This window comes from Oncorhynchus kisutch, linkage group LG7 (assembly GCF_002021735.2).
Source record: "Oncorhynchus kisutch isolate 150728-3 linkage group LG7, Okis_V2, whole genome shotgun sequence".
NCBI lineage: Eukaryota > Metazoa > Chordata > Actinopteri > Salmoniformes > Salmonidae > Oncorhynchus > Oncorhynchus kisutch.
In genome coordinates this window covers 53645220-53670143 of record NC_034180.2, presented here as the reverse complement: position 1 = coordinate 53670143, position 24924 = coordinate 53645220, and the positions used below count along the sequence as shown (strand labels likewise).

The following is a 24924-nucleotide window of genomic DNA, read 5'->3' as shown; positions in this document are numbered from 1 at the left end:
TTAATCTTGATGGTTGTACAGTTGTCTCAAATAAAACTGTGAAGGACCTCGGCGTTACTCTGGACCCTGATCTCTCTTTTGAAGAACATATCAAGACTGTTTCAAGGACAGCTTTTTTCCATCTACGTAACATTGCAAAAATCTGAAACTTTGTCAAAAAATTATGCAGAAAAATGAATCCATGCTTTTGTCACTTCTAGATTAGACTACTGCAATGCGCAACTTTCTGGCTACCCGGATAAAGCACTGAATATGAACTTCAGTTAGTGCTAAATACGGCTGCTAGAATCCTGACTAGAACCAAAACATTTGATCGTATTACTCCAGTGCTAGCCTCTCTACACTGGCTTCCTGTCAAGGCAAGGGCTGATTTCAAGGTTTTACTGCTAACCTACAAAGCATTACATGGGCTTGCTCCTACCTATCTCTCTGATTTGGTCCTGCCGTACATACCTACACGTACGCTACGGTCACAAGACGCAGGCCTCCTAATTGTCCCTAGAATTTCTAAGCAAACAGCTGAAAGCATGGCTTTCTCCTATAGAGCTCCATTTTTATGGAATGGTCTGCCTACCTATGTGAGTCTTTGTTTAAGACTCATTTATTCAGTAGGTACTATAATTGAGTTGGCGCCCCCTCGGGTTCGTGCCGTGGGGGAGGTCTTCATGGGCTATACTTGGCTTTGTCTCAGGGTAGTATGTTGGTGGTTGAAGATATCCCTCTAGTGGTGTGGGGGCTGTGCCTTGGCAAAGTGGGAGGGGTTATATCCTGCCTGTTTGGCCCTGTCCGGGGGTATCATCGGATGGGGCCACAGTGTCTCCTGACCCCTCCTGTCTCAGCCTCCAGTATTTATGCTGCAGTAGTTTGTGTGTCGGGGGGCTAGGGTCAGTCTGTTATATCTGGAGTACTTCTCCTGTCTTATCCGGTGTCTTGTGTGAATTTAAGTATGATCTCTCTAATTCTCTATTTCTCTCGGAGGACCTGAGCCCTAGGACCATGCCTCAGGACTACCTGGCCTAATGACTCCTTGCTGTCCCCAGTCCACCTGGTCGTGCTACTGCTCCAGTTTCAACTGTTCTGCCTGGTACCTGGATGTGTTCACTGGTCCTTGTCCAGGACCTGCTGTTTTGGACTCCCTCTACCACACCTGCTGTCTCTAACTCTGAATGATGGGCTATGAAAAGCCAACTGACATTTATTCTTGAGGTGGTGACCTGTTGTACCCTCGACAACCACTGTGATTATTATCATCATCATCATCATCATCATCAGACCCTGCTACGCCACACAGCTCCTCAGACCCGGCCTTGGTCAGCAGTCCCAACAACTGATGCCAACCGCATTAAACCAACTTTTGTCAGGTGATTAACTTGAAAGATCTTTACATTTTCACTATTGGAACCCTGTTACGAATAAGGGAATAGGGAAGATTTTGAGACAAACTCATTCACTCGTTGGTTATAGTTCATTGGGGAGCGAGACAAAACACAAAAACGGAAACCAAAACGGTACGAAACCCCTCTTTATTCTGCCTCGCTCCAAACTGTATCATATACACATGGCATGCCACATCAATACAGGAACAATCGAAAACACTTATAATCTGCTCTGACAATGGGAGGTAACAAAAAGCAACATAAAAACTAGAAACTAGAGATTAAAAGTTTAGATCCATGTAAAAAGATTAATCCGTTTCTTTTTGTAGACTTGGGGGGGGGGGGGGGTGGGGGGGAGAAAAAGTGACACATACTGTAAGTAGATAACAGCTCTGCAGTCTAAGAGGCAAAAAAAAAAAAGGGGTGAAGTTTCCCCCTAGCTACAGATCTAGAATCAGTTTACCCCCCCCCCCCCCCCCCCAAACCTCAACCGTTAGTGGTTGACCCAAGATCAGCGTCTAGGAGGCAACTTCACCTCTACACCTCTAGTGAACCGTGCAGGTGGAACTGCCCTGAAATCAGGCACGAAAGATATCCAGTCTGTTGTTGATGGGGAAACCAGATTCAGTATTTCAACAAATCTAAGTCTTACAAGACAATGGACACCAAATGGAGTGAACTTCAGATCCGTATGAACCAACGTAAGATTTATTTATTTAAAAAAACGTAGAAATAACCAGAGAAAAAAAGAAAAAACAATTCAAAGTACGACTTTAAAAATTAAAAGGTGGACAACTTTCTTCAAAGAGAGAAAAGTAGCCAACTCTTAATATTTCCTACCAGTTTTAAAATGGACAGTCTCTAGTGTACACACACTCTGTCCCCTCTCACACACACACACACTTACCTCACATCCCTCCCTCTCACACACACTACTCAAACACACACTCATCTCATCTCACACACACACTTACCTCACATCTCATCTCACACACACACTTACCTCACATCTCTCTCACCCACACACTTACCTCACATCTCATCTCACCCACACACTTACCTCACATCTCATCTCACCCACACACTTACCTCACATCTCATCTCACACACACACACACACCTCACATACCTCACATCTCTCTCACACACACACTTACCTCACATCTCACACACACTTACCTCACATCTCTCTCACACACACACACACACACACACACTTACCTCACATCTCTCACACACACACACACACACTTACCTCACATCTCTCACACACACACACACACACACACACACCTCACATCTCTCTCACACACACACACACCTCACATCTCTCTCACACACACCTCACATCTCTCTCACACACACACACACACACACACACACCTCACATCTCTCTCACCCACACAGGTAGAATGGCCAACCAACACGTGCAGGTGGTTCTGACTGACTGAGGGGTTAGGCTATTAGATCATTAGACCAATCCTCTTCCTGTAGATCATTAGACCAATCCTCTTCCTGTAGTTCATTAGACCACGGCCCCTTCCTGTAGTTCATTAGACCAAGCCCTTCCTCTTCCTGTAGTTCTTTAGATCAAGCCCCTCCTCTTCTTGTAGTCCTCCAGGTTGAGAGACCTACGTGGAGCACCGTCCTTCACTGCCAGGGTGTTGGCGCTCACTGACAGAGACTTGGCTTCTGAAACACACCAGAGGAACAACATTAGTATGACACATCCTGTTGTTACAGCTCAGGGTGAAGTTGTTCCTTAGGACGCTGACCTTGAATCAGTGTCGCTCCCCCCCCTATGGTTAACGTTGGGATTCGGGGAGCTGATCCCAGATCTGTACCTCGGGAAAACGTCACGATGGAGAGGCATACTAGAACGCAGGATCAAGACAGCTAACCTGCCTAAATACTCTGAAATAACTTGATTTTTTTTTGAAAAACAAGCTTGAAATTGGCCTAATGGACTCAAACAAACTAGCTTTCTTATTGATAAAAAAAATATACATTATATATATATATATATATATATATATATATATATATATATAAAATCTTTTAATTCTGATTTATCGAAGTTAGCTGATAAATATCTTTATACAGTCGAAGTCGGATACATACAGTCTTGGCCAAAAGTTTTGAGAATGACAAAAAATATTCATTTCCACAAAGTTTGCTGCTTCAGTGTCTTTAGATATTTGTCAGATGTTACTATGGATACTGAAGTATAATTACAAGCATTTCGTAAGTGTCAATTAACTTCTGGGTCACATCCTGACTGATGGCAGCCCATTCTTGCATAATCAATACTTTGTCAGAATGTGTTTTTTTTGTTTGCCCACCTGCCTCTTGAGGATGGACTACAAGTTCACAATGGGATTAAGGTCTGGGGGGGGGGGGGGGGGGGGGGGTTCCTGGCCATGGACCTAAAATGTCAATGTTTTGTTCCCTGAGCCACTTAGATATCACTTTTGCCTTATGGCAAGGTGCTCCATCATGCTGGAAAAGGCATTGTTTGTCACCAAACTGTTCCTGGATGGTTGGGAGAAGTTGCTCTCGGAGGTGGTGTTGGTAACATTCTTTATTCATGGCTGTGTTCTTTCGCAAAATTGTGAGTGAGCCCACTCCCTTGGCTGAGAAGCAACCCCACACATGACAGGTCTCAGGATGCTTTACTGTTGGCATGACACAGGACTGATGGTAGCACTCACCTAGTCTTCTCCGGATAAGCTTTTTTTTTCCGGATGCCCCAAACAATCGGAAAGGGGATTCAGAGAAAACGACTTTACCCCAGTCTTCAGCAGTCCAATCCCTGTACCTTTTGCAGAATATCAGTCTGTCCCTGATGTTTTTCCTGGAGAGAAGTGGCTTCTTTGCTGCCCTTCTTGGACACCAGGCCATCCTCCAAAAGTCTTCACCTCACTGTGCATGCAGATGCACTCACACCTGCCCGCTGCCATTCCTGAGCAAGCTCTGTACTGGTGGTGCCCCGATCCCGCAGCTGAATCAACTTTAGGAGACGGTCCTGGCGCTTGCTGGACTTTCTTAGGCGCCCTGAAGCCTTCTTCACAACAATTGAACCGCTCTCCTTGAAGTTTCTGATGATCCGATAAATGGTTGATTTAGGTGCAATCTTACTGGCATCCATGCCTGTGAAGCCCTTTTTGTGCAAAGCAATGATGACGGCACGTGTTTCCTTCCAGGTAACCATGGTTGACAGAGGAAGAACAATGATTCCAAGCACCACCCTCCTTTTGAAGCTTCCAGTCTGTTATTCAAACTCAATCAGCATGACAGAGTGATCTCCAGCCTTGTCAACACTTAGCTTAGTGTAAACAAGAGAATCACTGACATGATGTCAGCTGGTCCTTTTGTGGCAGGGCTGAAATGCAGTGGAAATGTTTTTTGGGGCGATTCAGTTCACTTGCATGGCAAAGAGGGACTTTGCAATTCATCTGATCACTCTTCATAACATTCTGGAGTACATGCAAATTGCCATCATACAAACTGAGGCAGCAGACTGTGAATATTAATATTTGTGTCATTCAAAACTTTTGGCAACATCTGTACACCTTAGCAAAAGACATTTAAACTCAGTTTTTTCACAATTCCTGACATTTAATCCTAGTAAAAATTCCCTGTCTTAGGTCAGTTAGGATCCCCACTTTAGTTTAAGAATGTGAAATGTCAGAATAATAGTTTATTTATTTCAGCTTTTATTTCTTTCATCACATTCCCAGTGGGTCAGAAGTTTACATACACTCAATTTGTATTTGTAATTAAATTTTCATTAAATTAATTTAAAAAAAGAAGAAAAAAAAAAGAAGAAAAAAACACTGAAATGTAGAAGAAGTATTCAACCTCTTATGGCCTAAATAAGTTCAGGAGTAAAAATGATACTCAAGTCACAACTGAGTTGGTAGAAAATAGTGCTTTCATCGGCAGGGTTGTGGGTTCGATTCCCACGGGGGGGGGGGGGGGGGGGGGGGGGGGGGGGGGGGGGGACGACCAGTATATTAAAAAACAAAAGTATGAAAATGTACTCACTATTGTCTCTCTGGATAAGAGCGTCTGCTAAATTACATTAAATATATACACTATATACCGTTCAAAAGTTTGGGGTCATTTAGAAATGTACTTGTTTTTGGAGAGGAAAAAAAAAGCAAATTTTTGGTCCATTAAAATAACATCAAATTGATCAGAAATACAGTGTAGACATTGTTAATGACTATTGTAACAGGTGTCTAGATAGATAGATTATCTATATCTATATATATGATTATCTATATCTATATATATATATCTATATCTAACACACACACACACACACACACACGGTCAAAAGTTTGGGGTCACTTAGAAATGTCCTTGTTTTTAAAAGAAAAACACTGTTTTTCATCATTTAAAAGAACATAAAATTGATCAGAAATACATTGTAGACACAGTTAATGTTGTAAATGACTATTGTAGCTGGAAACGGCAGATTTTTTATGGAATATCTACATAGGCGTATTGAGGTCCATTATCAGCAACCATCACTCCTGTGTTCCAATGGCACGTTGTGTTAACTAATCCAAGTTTATCATTTAAAAAAAAGGCTAATTGATCATTAGAAAACCCTTTTGCAATTATGTTAGCACAGCTGAAAACTGTTGTCTGATTAAAGAAGCAATAAAACTGGCCTTCTTTAGAGTAGTTGAGTATCTGGAGCATCAGCATTTGTGGGTTTGATTACAGGCTCAAAATGGCCAGAAACAAAGTACTTTCTTCTGAAACTCGTCAGTCTATTATTGTTCTGAGAAATGAAGGCTATTCCATGCGAAAAATTGCCAAGAATCTGAAGATCATGTAGAAAGCTGTGTACCACTCCCTTCACAGAGCAGCACAAACTGGCACTAACCAGAATAGAAAGAGAAGTGGGGGGGCCCCGGTGCACAACTGAGCAAGAGGGCAAGTACATTTGAAAAAAACAGATGCCTCACAAGTCCTCAACTGGCAGCTTCATTAAATAGTACCCCTAAAACACCCGTCTGAATGTCAACAGTGAAGAGGTGACTCCAGGATTCCCTAATCAATCTAAACACAATACCCCATTGTGATGTCACAATACATCATAATGACGTCACAATACCCCATTGTGACATCACAATACATCATAATAACAAAGTGAAAACAGGTTCAGAAATGTATGCACATTTATTAAAAATAAAAAACAGAAATACCTTATTTACATAAGTATTCAGACCCTTTACTCAGTACTTTGTTGATGCACCTTTGGCAGCGATTACAGCCTTGAGTCGTCTTTGGTTTGACACTACAAGCTTGGCACACCTGTATTTGGGGAGTTTCTCCCTTCCTTCTCTGCATATCATCTCAAGCTCTGTCAGGTTGAATGGGGAGTGTCTCTGCACAACTATTTTCAGGTCTCTCCAGAGATGTTTAATTGGATTCAAGTCTGGGCTCTGGCTGGGCCACTCAAGGACATTGAGACTTATCCTGAAGTTGTCTTGGCTGTGTGCTTTGTGTCGTTCTCCTGTTGGAAAGTGAACCTTCGCCCCAGTCGGAGGTCCTGAGCAAGCTTTCATCAAGGATCTCTGTTCATCTTTCCCTCGATCCTGACTAGTCTCCCAGTCCCTGCCGCTGAAAAACATCCCCACAGCATGATGCTGCCACCACCATGCTTCACTGTAGGGATGGTGCCAGGTTTCCTCCAGACGTGACGCTTGGCATTCAGGCCAAAGAGTTCAATCTTGGTTTCATCAGATCAGACAATCTTGTTTCTCATGGTCTGAGAGTTCTTTAGGTGCTTTTTTGGCAAACTCCAAGCAGGCTGTCATGGAGGCCACTTCTCAGTAAAAGGCAAGTCTGGCCAATCTACCATGAAGGTCTGTTTGGTGGAGAGCTGCAGAGATGGTTGTCCTTCTGGAAGGTTCTCCCATCTCCTTCCAGACACTGGAGCTCTGTCAGAGTGACCATTGGGTTCTTGGTCACTTCCCTGACCAAGGCCCTTCTCCCCTGATTGCTCAGTTTGGCCGGACGGCCAGCTCTTGGAAGAGTCTTGGTGGTTCCAAACTTCTTCCATTTAACAATGACGGAAGCCACTGTGACCATGGGGACTGACGCCTATCGGTGAATTTTTCCATTCCTAATGCACTGATGCTGCTTTGTAGTATACTATATACTTATATATGGTCTAGCAGCACCACTACCGACCCCACACCCCCCTGGAGATGGGGGTTCGACCCGTGAACCCACCACTTTATGCTCGTTACATATGAATTTCACCTGCGTTGGGAACCTGTAGGTCAATCTTGACGTCAAAGTCGTGGACTTTAAAGAGGTCCTCTGATAGGTCGCTGGTGTTCTTAGTAGGGTCGATGACTTTCAGAGCAGCCTGTCCTGCTCCTCTGCCCATCTCAAACTCCAAGTCCATCTCTTTGCCGGACCCTTCTCCGTACTTCTCATTGAGGTGTTGGAGGATAGCTGCATGGACTGAAGGGTCTCTGGCCTGCCAAAACACAAACAGACAGACACACAAGTTAATCTGAATATTATAATATTATACAGCATGGCAAATGGCACCCTACATAGAGACTTACGTTAGACAACATGGTAGAGAGACAGCGAGCGAGAGACAGACACTTACGTTAGGACAACATGGTGGAGAGAGAAAGAGAGAGAGACAGACTTACATTAGACACCATGGTGGAGAGAGAAAGAGAGAGAGACAGACTTACGTTAGACACCATGGTCGGTTTGCACTGCCGTCTAGTAAACGGGTCCATCTGCATCTTGGCATTCTGTCCTTCAGCCTGAAAGAGAAATAGTATATATAATATAGTCATAATAATAATAAAAAATGTAACGTAACAATGAGTCGTAATAAAGCAATAGAATATAAATGTACACTGCATAAAAATATAAACTCAACATGTAAAGTGTTGGTCCCATGTGCTGTAATAAAAAGATCCCAGAAATGTTCCATATTTGCACATAAAGCAAATGTTGTGCACAAATGTGTTTACATCCCTGTTAGTGAGCATTTCTCCTTTGTCAAGATAATCCCTCCACCTGACAGGTGTGGCATAATCAAGAAGCTGATTAAACAGCATGATCATTACACAGGTGCACCTTGGGCAGGGGACAATAAAATGCCATTCTAAAATGTCACAAAACACAATGCCACAGAGGTTAAGTTGGGGGAGCGTGCAATTGGAATGCTGACTGCAGGAATGTCCACCAGAGCTGTTGCCAGATCATTGAATGTTCATTTCTCTACCATAAGCCGCCTCCAACGTCATTTTAGAGAATTGAGCAGTACGTCCAACCAGCCTCACAACAGCAGACCGTGTTTATGGCATCTTGTGGGCGAGCGGTTTGCTGATTGCAACGTTGTAAACAGAGTGCCCCATGGTGGCGGTGGGGTTATGGTATGGACAGGCATAAGCTAGGGACAACGAACACAATTGCATTTTATCGATGGCAATTTGAATGCAGAGAGATACTGTGATGAGATCCTGATGTCGTGCCATTCATCCACCGCCATCACCTCATGTTTCAGCATGATAAAGCACGGCCCCATGTCACAAGGATCTGTACACAATTCCTGGAAGCTGAAAATGTCCCAGTTCTTCCATGGCCTGCATACTCACCAGACATGTCACCCGTTGAGCATGTTTGGGATGCTCTGGATCGACGTGTACGACAGCGTATTCCAGTTCCTGCCAATATCCAGGAACTTCTCACACAGCCGTTGAAGAGAAGTGGGACAACATTCCAGACTACAATCAACAGCCTGATCAACTCTGTGTGAAGGAGATGTGTCACACTGCATGAGGTAAATGGTCACACCAGATACTGACTGGTGTTCTGATCCACACCCCTATTTTTGATTACGGTATCTGTGACCAACAGATGGACATCTGTATTCCCAGTCATGTGAAATCCATAGATTAGGGCCTAATTTATTTATTTTAATTGACTGATTTCCTCATATGAACTGTAACTCAGTAAAATCTTTGAAATTGTTGCGTTTATATTTTTGTTCAGTATATAAGTATATTTATAACAAAACCAAAACTTTAACAGATTAAAAACATAATTGCGCTGCGATGACAGATATTTAGTTCAGATGGAGGCTGGGATACTTACGACTAGAGCCTTCTCAGACTCCACGATGTTCCAGCTACGATTCCTCTGGTTGATGTAGCTGGAGGAGACAGATGGACAGAGAGGTTTAGATACAGTGAAAGTATATTCAGACCTATTGACTTTCTCCACTTTGTTACGTTACAGCCTTATTCTAAAATAATTATTGATCACTCTACACACAATACCCAATAATGACAAACATTTTTTTGAAATGTTGGCAAATTTATAAAAAAATCTCAAACTGAAATATCACATTTCCATAAACAGGGGAGTTTCTCCCTTCCTTCTCTGCAGATCCTCTCAAGCTCTGTTAGGTTGGATGGGGAGTGTCGCTGTACTGCTGGGTGCTTAGGGTCGTTTCTTGTTGGAAAGTGAAGCTTCGCCCTAGTCTGAGGTCCTGAGCAAGTTTTCAAGAATCTCTCTGCACTTTGCTCCATTCATCTTTCCCTCAATCCTGACTAGTCTCTCAGTCCCTGCCCCTGAAAAACATCCCCACAGCATGATGCTGCCACCACCATGCTTCACTGTTGGGATGGTGCCAGGTTTCCTCCAAACGTGTACGCTTCGCATTCAGGCCAAAGAGTTCAATCTTGGTTTCATCAGATCAGAGAATCTTGTTTCTCATGGTCAGAGTCCTTTAGATGTCATTTGGCATAAACTCCAAGCAGGCTGTCATGTGCCTTTTACTGGGGAGTGGCTTCCATTCGGCCACTCTACCATAAAGGCCTGATTGGTGGAGTGCTGCAGAAAAGGTTGTCCTTCTGGAAGGTTCTCTCATCTCCACAGAGGAACCCTGGAGCTCTGTCAGAGTGACCATCGGGTTCTTGGTCACCTCCCTGATCAAGGCCCTTCTCCCCCGATTGCTCAGATTGGCCAGGCGGCCAGTTCTAGGAAGAGTCTTGGTGGTTCCAAACTTCCTCCATTTTAGAATGGAGGCCACTGTGTTCTTGGGGACCTTCAATGCTGCAGACATTTGTTTGGTACCCTTCCCCAGATCTGTCCCTCAACACAATCCTGTCTCGGAGCTCTACAGACAATTATTTTGACCTCATGGTTTGGTTTTTGCTCTGACATGCACTGTCAACTGTGGGACCTTATATAGACAGTTGTGCGCCTTTCCAAATCATGTCCAATCAATTGAATTTACCACAGGTGGACTCCAATCGAGTTGTAGAAACATCTCAGGGATGATCAATGGAAACAGGATGCACCAGAGCTCAATTTCGAATCTCATAGCAAAGGGTCTGAATATTTATGTAAATAAGGTATCTTTTATTTGTAATAAATGTACAAACATTTCTAAAAACCTGTTTTCACTTTGTCATTATGGGGTATTGTGATGTCATTATGGGGTATTGTGATGTCATTATGGGGTATTGTGATGTCATTATGGGGTATTGTGATGTCATTATGAGGTATTGTGATGTCATTATGGGGTATTGTGATGTCATTATGGGGTAGTGTGATGTCATTATGGGGTAATTGTGATGTCATTATGAGGTATTGTGATGTCATTATGGGGTATTGTGATGTCATTATGGGGTATTGTGATGTCATTATGGGGTATTGTGATGTCATTATGGGGTATTGTGATGTTATTATGGGTTATTGTGATGTCATTATGGGGTATTGTGATGTCATTATGAGGTATTGTGATGTCATTATGAGGTATTGTGATGTCATTATGGGGTATTGTGATGTCATTATGGGGTATTGTGATGTCATTATGGGGTATTGTGATGTCATTATGGGGTATTGTGATGTCATTATGGGGTATTGTGATGTCATTATGAGGTAGTGTGATGTCATTATGAGGTAGTGTGATGTCATTATGAGGTAGTGTGATGTCATTATGGGGTAGTGTGATGTCATTATGGGGTATTGTGATGTCATTATGGGGTATTGTGATGTCATTATGGGGTATTGTGATGTCATTATGGGGTATTGTGATGTCATTATGGGGTATTGTGTGACGAGTTTGATATTCCTTTAAAATAAATATAGGTTCTTATTCTGGTGACATGGTGATCGATGCTTGGCTGCCATTGAACAAATATTCTCGCTCTTATCCATAACAATCTTATCATATAGGCTAGCCGCGCCGCACCGGTTGTTTTAAAACAGATTAAAGGGATAATCACTGCGCGCCAGTTAGCAGTGAGCGCCAGTTAGCAGTGAGCGCCAGTTAGCAGTGAGCGCCAGTTAGCAGTGAGCGCCAGATAGCAGTGAGCGCCAGATAGCAGTGAGCGCCAGATAGCAGTGAGCGCCAGATAGCAGTGAGCGCCAGATAGCAGTGAGCGCCAGATAGCAGTGAGCGCCAGATAGCAGTTCGCGCCAGTTAGCAGTTCGCTCCAGTTAGCAGTTCGCTCCAGTTAGCAGTTCGCTCCAGTTAGCAGTTCGCTCCAGTTAGCAGTTCGCTCCAGAAACAACCTTCAAACTGCACGCAGAGACATAAAATAGTCTCCACGAGTTCATCCGACTCCGGGTAAGTTGCAAAATTGCCTAAAAATGTTGAAAATATCCCGTTTAACGTGTTGTGAAGACGACATTTACATTTAATTCAATGTTTCTTCACTTTTAAAAAAAACATTGTAAAAGTGAGGTTTACCTCATGCGTGTTTCATTGGATCTTACTATACGAACATTGCTATGTACGTACAAGCGATGCACTTCTACTCAGGTCGTTGTACGAACAGTTTTAAAATCAAAGACGCTAAAACAAGTGAAGTTCATTATAATAAAAAAATTTAATATGATTATTGTTTTTTTTATTTATTTATTTATTTTACCTTTATTTAACCAGGTAGGCTAGTTGAGAACACCTTTATTTAACCAGGTAGGCTAGTTGAGAACACCTTTATTTAACCAGGTAGGCTAGTTGAGAACACCTTTATTTAACCAGGTAGGCTAGTTGAGAACACCTTTATTTAACCAGGTAGGCTAGTTGAGAACACCTTTATTTAACCAGGTAGGCTAGTTGAGAACACCTTTATTTAACCAGGTAGGCTAGTTGAGAACAAGTTCTCATTTACAATTGCGCCCTGGCCAAGATAAAGCAAAGCAGTTCGACAGATAAAACGACACAGAGTTACACATGGAGTAAAAACAAACATACAGTCAATAATGCAGTATAAACAAGTCTATATACAATGTGAGCAAATGAGGTGAGATAAGGGAGGTAAAGGCAAAAAAGGCCATGATGGCAAAGTAAATACAATATAGCAAGTAAAATACTGGAATGGTAGTTTTGCAATGGAAGAATGTGCAAAGTAGAAATAAAAAATAATGGGGTGCAAAGGAGCAAAATAAATTAATTAATTAAAATTAAATACAGTTGGGAAAGAGGTAGTTGTTTGGGCTAAATTATCGGTGGGCTATGTACAGGTGCAGTAATCTGTGAGCTGCTCTGACAGTTGGTGCTTAAAGCTAGTGAGGGAGATAAGTGTTTCCAGTTTCAGAGATTTTTGTAGTTCGTTCCAGTCATTGGCAGCAGAGAACTGGAAGGAGAGGCGGCCAAAGAAAGAATTGGTTTTGGGGGTGACTAGAGAGATATACCTGCTGGAGCGTGTGCTACAGGTGGGAGATGCTATGGTGACCAGCGAGCTGAGATAAGGGGGGACTTTACCTAGCAGGGTCTTGTAGATGACATGGAGCCAGTGGGTTTGGCGACGAGTATGAAGCGAGGGCCAGCCAACGAGAGCGTACAGGTCGCAATGGTGGGTAGTATATGGGGCTTTGGTGATAAAACGGATTGCACTGTGATAGACTGCATCCAATTTGTTGAGTAGGGTATTGGAGGCTATTTTGTAAATGACATCGCCAAAGTCGAGGATTGGTAGGATGGTCAGTTTTACAAGGGTATGTTTGGCAGCATGAGTGAAGGATGCTTTGTTGCGAAATAGGAAGCCAATTCTAGAGTATGCATACCATTGGATTGGAGATGTTTGATATGGGTCTGGAAGGAGAGTTTACAGTCTAACCAGACACCTAAGTATTTGTAGTTGTCCACGTATTCTAAGTCAGAGCCGTCCAGAGTAGTGATGTTGGACAGGCGGGTAGGTGCAGGTAGCGATCGGTTGAAGAGCATGCATTTAGTTTTACTTGTATTTAAGAGCAATTGGAGGCCACGGAAGGAGAGTTGTATGGCATTGAAGCTTGCCTGGAGGGTTGTTAACACAGTGTCCAAAGAAGGGCCAGGAGTATACAGAATGGTGTCGTCTGCGTAGAGGTGGATCAGGGACTCACCAGCAGCAAGAGCGACCTCATTGATGTATACAGAGAAGAGAGTCGGTCCAAGAATTGAACCCTGTGGCACCCCCATAGAGACTGCCAGAGGTCCGGACAGCAGACCCTCCGATTTGACACACTGAACTCTATCTCTGTTTACCTGATGGCAGAGATGTTTTTGGTCCTCTGTCTGTCCAGATGCTCGGCCCTCTCCTCCAACTCATTCAGCTGGTCCTGGATCTCTTTGGCTCGGTCTCCTTCTCCACTCTCCTCAGCCATGGCCTGGAGGAAGACACAAGGCAAGTTCATTTGTCCTGCAACAGGATACACATGGTACGCAGGACAATGAAATGCTGACCTGCAGGTTCAAGGTGGACACCACATGAACAATAAATGGAATCAGAAAATACAACTCTTATGGAATCAACAGTGCACACACACACACATTAAAGCACACACACCGCACACACACACACACCGCACACACACCATACACAGGAGATGTTAATTTATCTACCTTATCTTTGAGTAGTGATGTTTTCTTCATGGCGTAGTTGGAAGGAGCCTTTCTGAATCTGTCTTTCTCTTTAACAATCTGTGGATCAACAAACAAGGTCAAAGTTCAACACTGTAATGAACATCATTAATACGGCACAGAATAGGTATGACCGGGAAATAAGCCTGAACAAATGAGACCAACATTACATCCCCAATGGCACCCTATCCCCTATATAGTGCACTACTTTAGACCAGAGCCCTATTCCCTATATAGTGCACTACTTTAGACCAGGGCCCTATTCCCTATATAGTGCACTACTTTAGACCAGGGTCCTATTCCCTATATAGTGCACTACTTTAGACCAGGGTCCTATTCCCTATATAGTGCACTACTTTAGACCAGGGTCCTATTCCCTATATAGTGCACTAACTTTAGACCAGGGTCCTATTCCCTATATAGTGCACTAACTTTAGACCAGGGTCCTATTCCCTATATAGTGCACTAACTTTAGACCAGAGCCCTATTCCCTATATAGTGCACTACTTTAGACCAGAGCCCTATTCCCTATATAGTGCACTACTTTAGACCAGAGCCCTATTCCCTATATAGTGCACTACTTTAGACCAGAGCCCTATAAAGTGCACTACTTTAGACCAGGACCCTATTCCCTATATAGTGCACTGCTTTAAACCAGAGGTCTATGGGCCCTACATAAGGAATAGGGTCCCTGGTCTAAAGTAGTGCACTATATAGGGAAATAAGGTGATATTTGAGATGGACAGATACTTACGTCCTCGATGTCTTTGTCGTTGAATTTGTAGTTACAAGCCTCTTTGATGGCCTGCTCCTTCTTATTGATCTCATCTAGAGTAGGAACCTGCATACTGGCTATGATCATCTGTAGACAGAGAGGAGACATATCAAGACCGACGTAACCCGGTATAACAGAACCCTGCTTCTCCACGAGACACCCATCCAAGATCCACCATATTCATCTTTCCCAGTCACTTTGGATATTCCCTCGTCTATTGTTACAAATCTTGCTGTCTACCAGGAGGAGGAGTTCAAGCAACCATGCTCCTCTATCCACAATCAGCATGTTCCCTCTGGTACTTCCTCAAGTCAACCATCCAGAAATCTCAATTTCCCACTTCCTCAAGTCAACCATCCAATCAGCATGCTCCTTCCAGTCAACTCACCGCCTCCTTCCACTTCATGAACTCGTTTTCTGTGAACTCCTGATTGGACACAAACTCCAGTCTGAAGACTCGGGTATCACCACCATGCCTAGAGGAGAGAGATTATGGGACAGGGCACAGAGAAACTGTCGCAGACGAAGAGACAGAAATAGCAAAACGGGAAGAGAGGAGGAAAGAAACAGGAAGAGGAGAGAGAGAGAAAGAGGCGAGAGAGAGAAACAGGAAGAGGCGAGAGAGAGAAACAGGAAGAGGCGAGAGAGAGAAACAGGAAGAGGCGAGAGAGAGAAACAGGAAGAGGCGAGAGAGAGAAACAGGAAGAGGCGAGAGAGAGAAAGAGGAAGAGGAGGTGGAGAGAAACAGGAAGAAGAGAAGCCAAGAGTAGTAGCAGGTAAGAGGCGAGAGAGAGAAACAGGAAGAAGAGAAGCCAAGAGTAGTAGCAGGTAAGAGGAGGTGGAGAGAAACAGGAAGAAGAAAAGCCAAGAGTAGTAGCAGGTAAGAGGCGAGAGAGAGAAACAGGAAGAAGAGAAGCCAAGAGTAGTAGCAGGTAAGAGGCGAGAGAGAGAAACAGGAAGAAGAGAATCCAAGAGTAGTAGCAGGTAAGAGGCGAGAGAGAGAAACAGGAAGAAGAGAAGCCAAGAGTAGTAGCAGGTAAGAGGCGAGAGAGAGAAACAGGAAGAAGAGAAGCCAAGAGTAGTAGCAGGTAAGAGGCGAGAGAGAGAAACAGGAAGAGGCGAGAGAGAGAAACAGGAAGAGGCGAGTAGTTTTAAATGAAGGATGTCGTACTGTAAATGTAGTCCTTTGTTCGTCCGGGTCGTTCCCAACTGGTACACTTTAGCCGTCTCTACCACGTCAACTATTTCAGCCACCTTATCACAGGGAATTACAAGAAATACTCATTATTGAACATAGCTAACTGAAAATATCAGAGTTAAGTTTCCCAGACACAGAGATTCACCATTGAGCAGTATTTTCAGCCTAGGACCAGGTTTAAACATGCACTCAAGCTATTAAAAAAACAAAAGATTTACTGTTGTAAATAATATCCCACGAATGAATACAGTAATGTACACACACATTAAGGGTAAAGAAAATATGTTTTGACCAAAATAGTTTTGTTTTTTTGACACAATTGAAAACTTCAAGGAGTAGTAGGCCGGTGCCCTCTGATGTCATCAGCCTCCATCTTGCCTGAGGAACAAAAGAGGAGCAATAGAGAACTAACGAGGAAGCCCCCCCCCCCCCACCCCCATATCATGAGGATACCTGGACCAACTATTGAGATGTGCCTTTTGTTCAGTAAATCAGGTGATAAATGAGGTGAACAAGGAGAGTGGGTTTGGACTTTAATCTGTCTCAGGGGAAACAGCTCCAATGCATCTTGTTACCCTGTAAACTGGTTTGCTACTACTGTTCCCGATGCCGATCCGTACGAAGCAGCCGCTGACGGTCTTCTGGAAGAACGGCATGTGACACCAGCGCTCCAGTTTGTGGCGGGACAAACGGACCCGGTTCAGCTCGTCTGGTAGTGACACGGGCTGAGATTTTGGTGGCGTCTCCTCTTTCCTGGAAATATCCCGAGACAGAAAACATAGAAACATTGGTCACTGATCGTTGGTCAAGCAGAAAGGTTTCAAATAGATAAAAAAAATTAAATTAAAAAAATTAAAAAAGTTACAAGGTTACTGAAATGGGATTTCTTAGACCAACTAAATCTTCAAGACCAAATTCAACATAAAGTAATATAGACCTATTAAGGAACTACTAATTTGCAGTGTTTAACATTGAGCTCCAGTACTACCAGGAATACTTTAATTAAAAAAATAAACCCACAGCTGATGGATAGATACTCACTCTTCGTCTTCGGAATAAGATGAAGAGCGTGAACTGCGATCGCTCTTTACTGAGGATTTGTCTTCATCCTCCTCCTCTTCCTCCTCCTCGTCGTCAGAGTACACCTCGCTGGTCTTCAGGGGCTGCCGTTTCGCCAGGAGCTCCGCTGTCCTCGTTTTCTTTTTCTCTCTCTCCGCTTTCAGTTCCTCCATGGCCTGAGACTTTTTATCCAGCTTCTCATCCCGTTTAGTTCTCCTCTCCTTGTTGTGGGACATAACCTACAGGAGAATGTAGTCACAATGTACCTGTAAGGACTATGGAACACAATGTGGTGTGTTGTTTAAAAATATACAGCACATTGGGAAAGTATTTAAAATGACTTTTTGCACATTGTGTTACATTACAGCCTAATTCTAAAATGGATTAAATAATTTTTTCCCCTCATCAATCTACACACAATACCACATAATGGCAACGCTGAAACCGTTTTAGAACTTTTAGCAAATATATTTTTAAAAACAAACAGAAATAGCTTATTTACATAAGTATTCAGACCCTTTGCTATGAGACTTAAAATTTAGCTCAGGTTCCTGGTTCCATTGATCATCCTTGAGATGTTTCTACAACTTCATTGGAGTCTATCTGTGGTAAATGCAATTGATTGGACATGATTTGGAAAGGCAACACACCTGTCTATATAAGGTCCCACAGTTGACATGGTTTGTTTTTTTGTGCTGACATGCAGGATAGAGGTCGAAATAATTGTGTCAAGGCAGAGATCTGGGGAAGGGTACCAACAAATGTCTGCAGCATTGAAGTTCCCCAAGAACACAGTGGCCTCCATCATTCTTAAATGGAAGATGTTTGGAACCACCAAGACTCTTCCTAGAGCTGGTCACCTGGTCAAACTGAGCAATCAGGGGAGAAGGGCCTTTGTCAGGGAGGTGACCAAGAACCCGATGGTCACTCTGACAGAGCTTCAGAGTTCCTCTGTGGAGATGGGAGAAACTTCCAGAAGGACAACAATCTCTGCAGCACTCCACCAATCAGGCCTTTATGGTAGAGTGGCCAGATTGAAGCCACTCCTCAGTAAAAGGCACATTACAGTCCGCTTGGAGTTTGCAAAAAGGCACCTAAAGACTCTAAAGACTCTCCGACCATGATGAAACCAAGATTGAACTCCTTGGCCTAAATGCCAAGTATCATGTCTGGAGGAAACCTGGCACCATGATGGCAGCATCATCATGCTGTGGGGGATGGTTTTCAGTGGCAGGGACTGGGAGACTAGTCAGGATCGAGGGAAAGATGAACAGAGCAAAGTACAGAGAGAGATCCTTGTTGAAAACCTGCTCCAGAGCACTCAGGAACTCAGACTGGGGCGAAGGTTCACCTTCCAACAGGCGAATGACCCTAAGCACACAGCAAAGACAAAGCAGGAGTGGCTTCGGGACAAGTCTCTGAATGTCCTTGAGTTGCCCAGCCTTGAACCTGATCGAACATCTCTGGAGAGACCTGAAAATAGCTGTGCAGCGATGCTCCCCATCCAACCTGACAGAGCTTGAGAGGATCTGCAGAGAAGAATGGGAGAAACTCCCCAAACACAGGTGTGCCAACCTTGTAGTGTCATACTCAAGAAGACTCAAGGCTGTAATCGCTGCCAAAGGTGCTTCAACAAAGTACTGAGTAAAGGGTCTGAATACTTATGTAAATGTGATATTTCAAGCGATATTTCTAAAAACCTGCTTTTGCTTGGTCATTATGGGGCATTGTGATGTCATTGTGGGGCATTGCGTGTAGATTTCTGAGAAACAAGCAATGTAATCCATTTTAGAATAAGGCTGTAACGTAACAAAATGTGAAAAAAGTCAAGGGGTCTGAATACTGTCCAAATGCACTATACTTTCACACTCATGTGCTGCTGCTAATATGTTCCTGATTTTACTCTTATTATTATCTATCCTGATGTCTAGTCACTTTACCCTGCTTTCATGTACATATCTACCTCAAATACCTTATTATTATCTATCCTGATGTCTAGTCACTTTACCCTGCTTTCATGTACATATCTACCTCAAATACCTTATTATTATCTATCCTGATGACTAGTCACTTTACACTGCTTTCATGTACATATCTACCTCAAATACCTTATTATTATCTATCCTGATGACTAGTCACTTTACACTGCCTTCATGTACATACACTGGGGCAAAAAAGTATTTAGTCAGCCACCAATTGTGCAAGTTCTCCCACTTACAAATATGAGAGAGGCCTGTAATTTTCATCATAGGTACACTTCAACTATGACAGACAAAATTAGGAAAAAAATTTTCAGAAAATCACATTGTAGGATTTTTAATGAATTTACTTGCAAATTAGGGTGGCAAATAAGTAGAAAATTATCTCGCATCTTTTTTTTAAAGTGGGAGAACTTGCACAATTGGTGGCTGACTAAATACTTTTTTGCCCCACTGTATCTACCTCAATACCTTATTATCTATCCTGATACCTAGTCACTTTACCCTGCCTTCATGTACATATTTACCTCAAATACCTTATTATCATCTATCCTGATACCTAGTCACTTTACCCTGCCTTCATGTACATATCTACCTCAAATACCTTATTATCTATCCTGATACCTAGTCACTTTACCCTGCCTTCATGTACATATCTACCTCGATACGCCGTACTCCTGCACAATGCGTCTTTAGAAATGTTTCCAGAAGATAACCTCACCACCTGCAGGTCCTGATGAGTCCGGTCTTCATGATGACCGGATGATCTCTCTCGTTTCTTCCGTTCTTCCTCATCCTTCTTCTTCTTCTCCTCTTTCTCCTTCTTCTTTGCCGTCTTCAGTTTCTTTTTAATTTCAAATCTGATACAGAAGATGTTCGATTATGGGATATACATATCAATACATCAAGGTATACATATCAAGGGATAGTTATTCACTTAAAAATGTATTTTTCCCTGTTTTGTAAAATTATATATATTTTTATTTTATTTAACTAGGCAAGTCGGTTAAGAATATATTCTTATTTACAATGACGGACCTACACCGGCCAAACCCGAGCGATGCTGGGCCAACTGTGCGCCCCCCTAAGGGACTCCCAATTACAGCTCCATTGGTGATAGAGCCTGGATTCGAACCAGGGTGTCTGTAGTGACGCCTCTAGCACTGAGATGCAGTGCCTTAGACCACTGAACCAGGGTGTCTGTAGTGACACCTCTAGCACTGAGATGCAGTGCCTTAGACCACTGTGCCACTTGGGAGCCCTCTCACAATCTACTGATCAGGCAATTAGGACAGTCACGGGGATTTACGACATGTCTTTGGACACACACACACACACACACACACACACCTCTCTCTGAGCAAAAATATTAACGTAAGAAAATCTGTCAATTGAAATAAATTCATTAGGCCCTAATCTATGGATTTCACATGACTGGGAACACAGATATGCATCTGTAGGTCACAGAAACCTTTAAATAAATAATTGTAGGGTCGTGGGTCAGAAAACCACTCAGTTTCTGATGTGACCAAAATCATGCAGGTGGACATCTCCTTTGAGTTGAATTATGGCCTGTAGAATGTTGTCCTGCTCCTTTTGAACACGTTGTCGTACACGTCGATCCAGAGCATCCCAAACATGCTCAACGGGTGACATGTCTGGTGAGTATGCAGGCCATGGAAGAACTGGGACATTTTCAGGATCCAGGAATTGTGTCCAGATCCTTGCGAAAAGGGGCTTTTTATTTAAACCTTTATTTAACCTGGAGATTCAGTTAAGAAATTCTAATTCATAATGACGACCAAACCCGGGCAGCGCTGGGCAAATTGTACAGCCTGGATTCGAACCATGATGCCACTAGCTGCGCCACTTGAGAATCCCTAAAGGCGATGTTGGTGAATGAATAACAACAATGGGCCTCAGGATTTAGTCAAGGTATTGCATTGATAAAATGCAATTATGTGCCAATTCTCGAACACAACATTGGCAGCGGCTTATGGTAAAGAAATGAACATTCAAAATGTTGTTTTTATATTTTTGTTGAGCACACACACCATCTCAGTCTCAACTCTCCCGCCCGACGACCGTCTCAACTCTCCCGCCCGACGACCGTCTCAACTCTCCTGCCCGACCACAGTCTGTCACAACTCTCCTGCTCATCCTAGTCTCACCTTATATTCTTCATATGAACAAATGAATGCGGCTCTGTACTCAAAGGATTACTTTGCTTCTTAGTCCAGGACTAGGCTAAAATTTGCATCCAGGAAACTGTCCCTTATAGTTCCAACTTCCTGAAGTAGACTTACCTCCTCTTGAGCACCTCCCTCTTCTCTATCCTGTTGAAGAGCTCCTGCTCCCTCTCCTTCTCGGTCATCTGCTCCAGCCGAGCCCTGTCCTCCTCGTCTCCCATCAGGTCCTCTCCGTAGTCGTCCCTGAAGACATCGTCCTCCGACGAGGAGTCTGAGCTGGAGGCAGAGCTGTTGCTCTCGGAGTCAGACACCTCACCTGGAGGAAGAGACCATTACATAATAAGAAACCCCAAGAGAGATGTTTATCTCAATGTGTCTTTCTGTGATTCCACGTCTCCGATCACCTGGAAGAGACCATTACATGGAGTTAGTTAGCATTATTAGTTGGTAGATACGCAAGAATCAAAATGGTCAAATAAACCACTGGCAGCAATCAACAACTCTTGGGGTCTATCTCAATTAGTCTTTGAAAGATTCCTTGCATCCCATCTCCTTCTCAAGTGTATATAGAATGAGAAGATCCAAGGTCTCCCCCCTCAGGTCATCCTCTCCAATGTGTTTTTAGAAGGAGCCAAGGAGAGAGGATGAGAAGTATAGAGGAAAGATGGAGGGGGGGGGGTGAGCCCGGGGTTTCAGGACAACATACCCTCCTCGGGGGCAGAACTGTCAGCTGAACTGTCTCCACCAGAACTACCGGACGATGCAGCTTTATGTGCCTTCTTCTTCGCGGCCTCTTTCTTCTTCTCTGTTGTTGTTGGTTTCCCTGGCTTAACTTTCTTCTTGACTTTAGGACCACCGGCGGTCCACTAAGTGAAAACAACATACACAGAAAAATCAGTAAACACAATGTTGTCACGTGGAGCATCAAGGACTGTATAAAAACAGTGATAATAACATGACTCTTTCATGCCACCTAGTGTAAGGGCTGGTTTCCTGGACCCAGGTCAAGCCTAGTCAGGGACTAAAACATAAAAAATAAATAATAGATCCTCAGTTGAGCATGCTTCTTAGTACAGGAAACCAGCTCTAAGGAGATCAACATAGATATAGAGAGGAGATTCATACCTCATCGTCGCTGTCTGATGTCTCCGAGTCTGATGAGGCTGCAGGCTTACTGACTGGCTGGTCATCCTGTTGGTTATCCTGCTGGTCATCCGAGTCCACCCTCTTCCTCTTGGTGGCCAGAGACAGAAGCTCCTGGGGGCCACAGGGTGAGAGACAGAGGTGAGTGCCTGAACTCCTGATACAGTATATCAAACAGACAAAGTGGAGAAGCTGACATCCTATTATAAAAATAGGTGTTGTTAACAGTTAATATGGATTGAGACGGAAGCGCCTGGGTGCCACAGGGTGGGATACACAAGACAGAGGGGTAAGTTTAAAGCAATGGGCGATTGTGTCTGAAAAGGCTTTCACAGTGATAAGACAATGGGCAGATAGAATAGTGGAGGAGCTTACATCCTGTACAACATATATATATTTTCAATAGTTAATATGGATTGACTTATACAGGATGAATTCTGTATGGCCTGCTCAGAGGACAGCAGAACAGGTAAATGTTACATTTTTGTTGATTAAACCTTTACAGTATATTTAGAGGCTGTTGCACATGTGGAAACATAGTAGTACTATAGTTTATCACTCACTCGCTTTTTATTATTTTGTCTTATTTTACAGTGAGAAACTTAAATGATTCTATTTTAATATGGTGCTGTGTAAAAAAATGTATATATATGAGCCATCATTGGGTAATATACCTCCCTGTTGAAGCTTGTGTCAACCTCAGGAGGCTGAAGAAATTCGGCTTGTCACCAAAAGCACTCACAAACTTCTACAGATGCACAATCGAGAGCATCCTGGCGGGCTGTATCACCGCCTGGTACGGCAACTGCTCCGCCCTCAACCGTAAGGCTCTCCAGAGGGTAGTGAGTTCTGCACAACGCATCACCGGGGGCAAACTACCTGCCCTCCAGGACACCTACACCACCCGATGTTACAGGAAGGCCATAAAGATCATCAAGGACATCAACCACCCGAGCCACTGCCTGTTCACCCCGCTATCATCCAGAAGGCGAGGTCAGTACAGGTGCATCAAAGCTGGGACCGAGAGACTGAAAAACAGATTCTATCTCAAGGCCATCAGACTGTTAAACAGCTACCACTAACATTGAGTGGCTGCTGCCAACACACTGACTCAACTCCAGCCACTTTAATAATGGAAATTGATGGGAAATGATGTAAATATAATCACTAGCCACTTTAAACAATGCTACCTTAGATAATGTTACTTACCCTACATTATTCATCTCATATGCATACGTATATACTGTACTCTATATCATCGACTGCATCCTTATGTAATACATGTATCACTAGCCACTTTAACTATGCCACTTTGTTTACATACTCATCTCATATGTATATACTGTACTCGATACCATCTACTGTATCTTGCCTATGCTGCTCTGTACCATCACTCATTCATATATCTTTATGTACATATTCTTTATCCCCTTACACTGTGTATAAGACAGTAGTTTTGGAATTGTTAGTTAGATTACTTGTTGGTTATTACTGCATTGTCGGAACTAGAAGCACAGGCATTTCGCTACACTCGCATTAACATCTGCTAAACATGTGTATGTGACAAATAACATTTGATTTGATTTAACTGTATGTTTACCAAAACAAAATGTAATCAACAGGCCGAATTGTTGCTAGCTACCTATAACTAAATTACTATCAGGAGGTATAATAGCAAAGATAGCAAATTACCACCTTCACTGCTACATGTAAGGCTATGCTAAATCTACGATTGACATGTCTTTATAGCAACACCACTGGCTGTACAGAAACGGGACAGTCTATCGGACGCTAGCTGGTTAGCTAACATTAGCTAACTGTGTGTCAACATTTAACTTCAGCTGCGCCCCTTCGGGTCATGCAGAAAGATTGCGTTATAAATCCGTAGGTCACTGTATTATTTGATTAGAAAATGATCACCGATTATTGTCGTTGCCACATGATACTAGAAACTGGAATTGAATAAAGCCAATAAAACGTCAGGCCTATGGCGCGGTGTTTTCCTCCAAAACTCCTAGGCACAGCTAACATTACCTAGGTTGTCAACACCGAGCGGAAAACCCCCCCACATAGAAACCTCCTTACTTGATCTAAATTATCATCACTGGCGCTGTCTTCAGAGTCAGAGTCGATAACGACTCGACCTTTCCGTTTCTTTACATTCACCATGATTAAAGCTTTATGTTTCGTCTGTGGTGGCTGTTGAACTAAAACTCCGCAGTCCTCCACAACGGGCCGATATACAACTGAACATTGTCGCAACGACTAGAGAACAAGCGGAACTGAAAATCA

General features: G+C 43.2%; 1 protein-coding gene across 3 annotated transcripts; it reads right to left on the bottom strand.

Moving 5' to 3' along the window:
- Positions 1-1504: 1504 nt before the first annotated feature.
- LOC109882185 (RNA polymerase-associated protein RTF1 homolog) lies at positions 1505-24920 on the bottom strand. 3 transcript variants are annotated; one of them, XR_004210685.1, is made up of 17 exons: positions 24718-24919; positions 22615-22746; positions 22196-22355; positions 21607-21805; positions 20022-20160; positions 17304-17560; positions 16838-17015; positions 16236-16318; positions 15453-15540; positions 15044-15151; positions 14272-14349; positions 13915-14036; positions 9528-9585; positions 8114-8188; positions 7662-7884; positions 2752-3068; positions 2680-2719 (listed from the first exon to the last, which is right to left on the bottom strand). XR_004210685.1 is itself a non-coding variant. In XM_020474272.2 (16 exons), the coding sequence occupies exons 1-16, from the start codon at positions 24799-24801 to the stop codon at positions 2962-2964; spliced, it is 2088 nt and encodes a 695-aa protein (XP_020329861.2). In that variant the 5' UTR covers positions 24802-24920; the 3' UTR covers positions 1505-2961. The 3 variants fall into 3 exon arrangements, 2 of the variants coding, with proteins under 2 accessions (XP_020329861.2, XP_031685196.1); XM_020474272.2 differs by having other exon boundaries at positions 1505-3068; positions 20025-20160; positions 24718-24920; XM_031829336.1 differs by having other exon boundaries at positions 1505-3068.
- Positions 24921-24924: the final 4 nt, after the last annotated feature.

Excerpts from the sequence above, each read along its gene's own strand:
- LOC109882185 (XM_031829336.1), bottom strand. The coding sequence starts at position 24,801 with ATGGTGAATGTAAAGAAACGGAAAGGTCGAGTCGTTATCGACTCTGAC. Across the intron at positions 22,356-22,614 it reads CATCAGACAGCGACGATGAG|TGGACCGCCGGTGGTCCTAA; the intron begins GTATGAATCTCC and ends GTTTTCACTTAG. Across the intron at positions 21,806-22,195 it reads CAGTTCTGCCCCCGAGGAGG|GTGAGGTGTCTGACTCCGAG; the intron begins GTATGTTGTCCT and ends CTCTTCCTCCAG.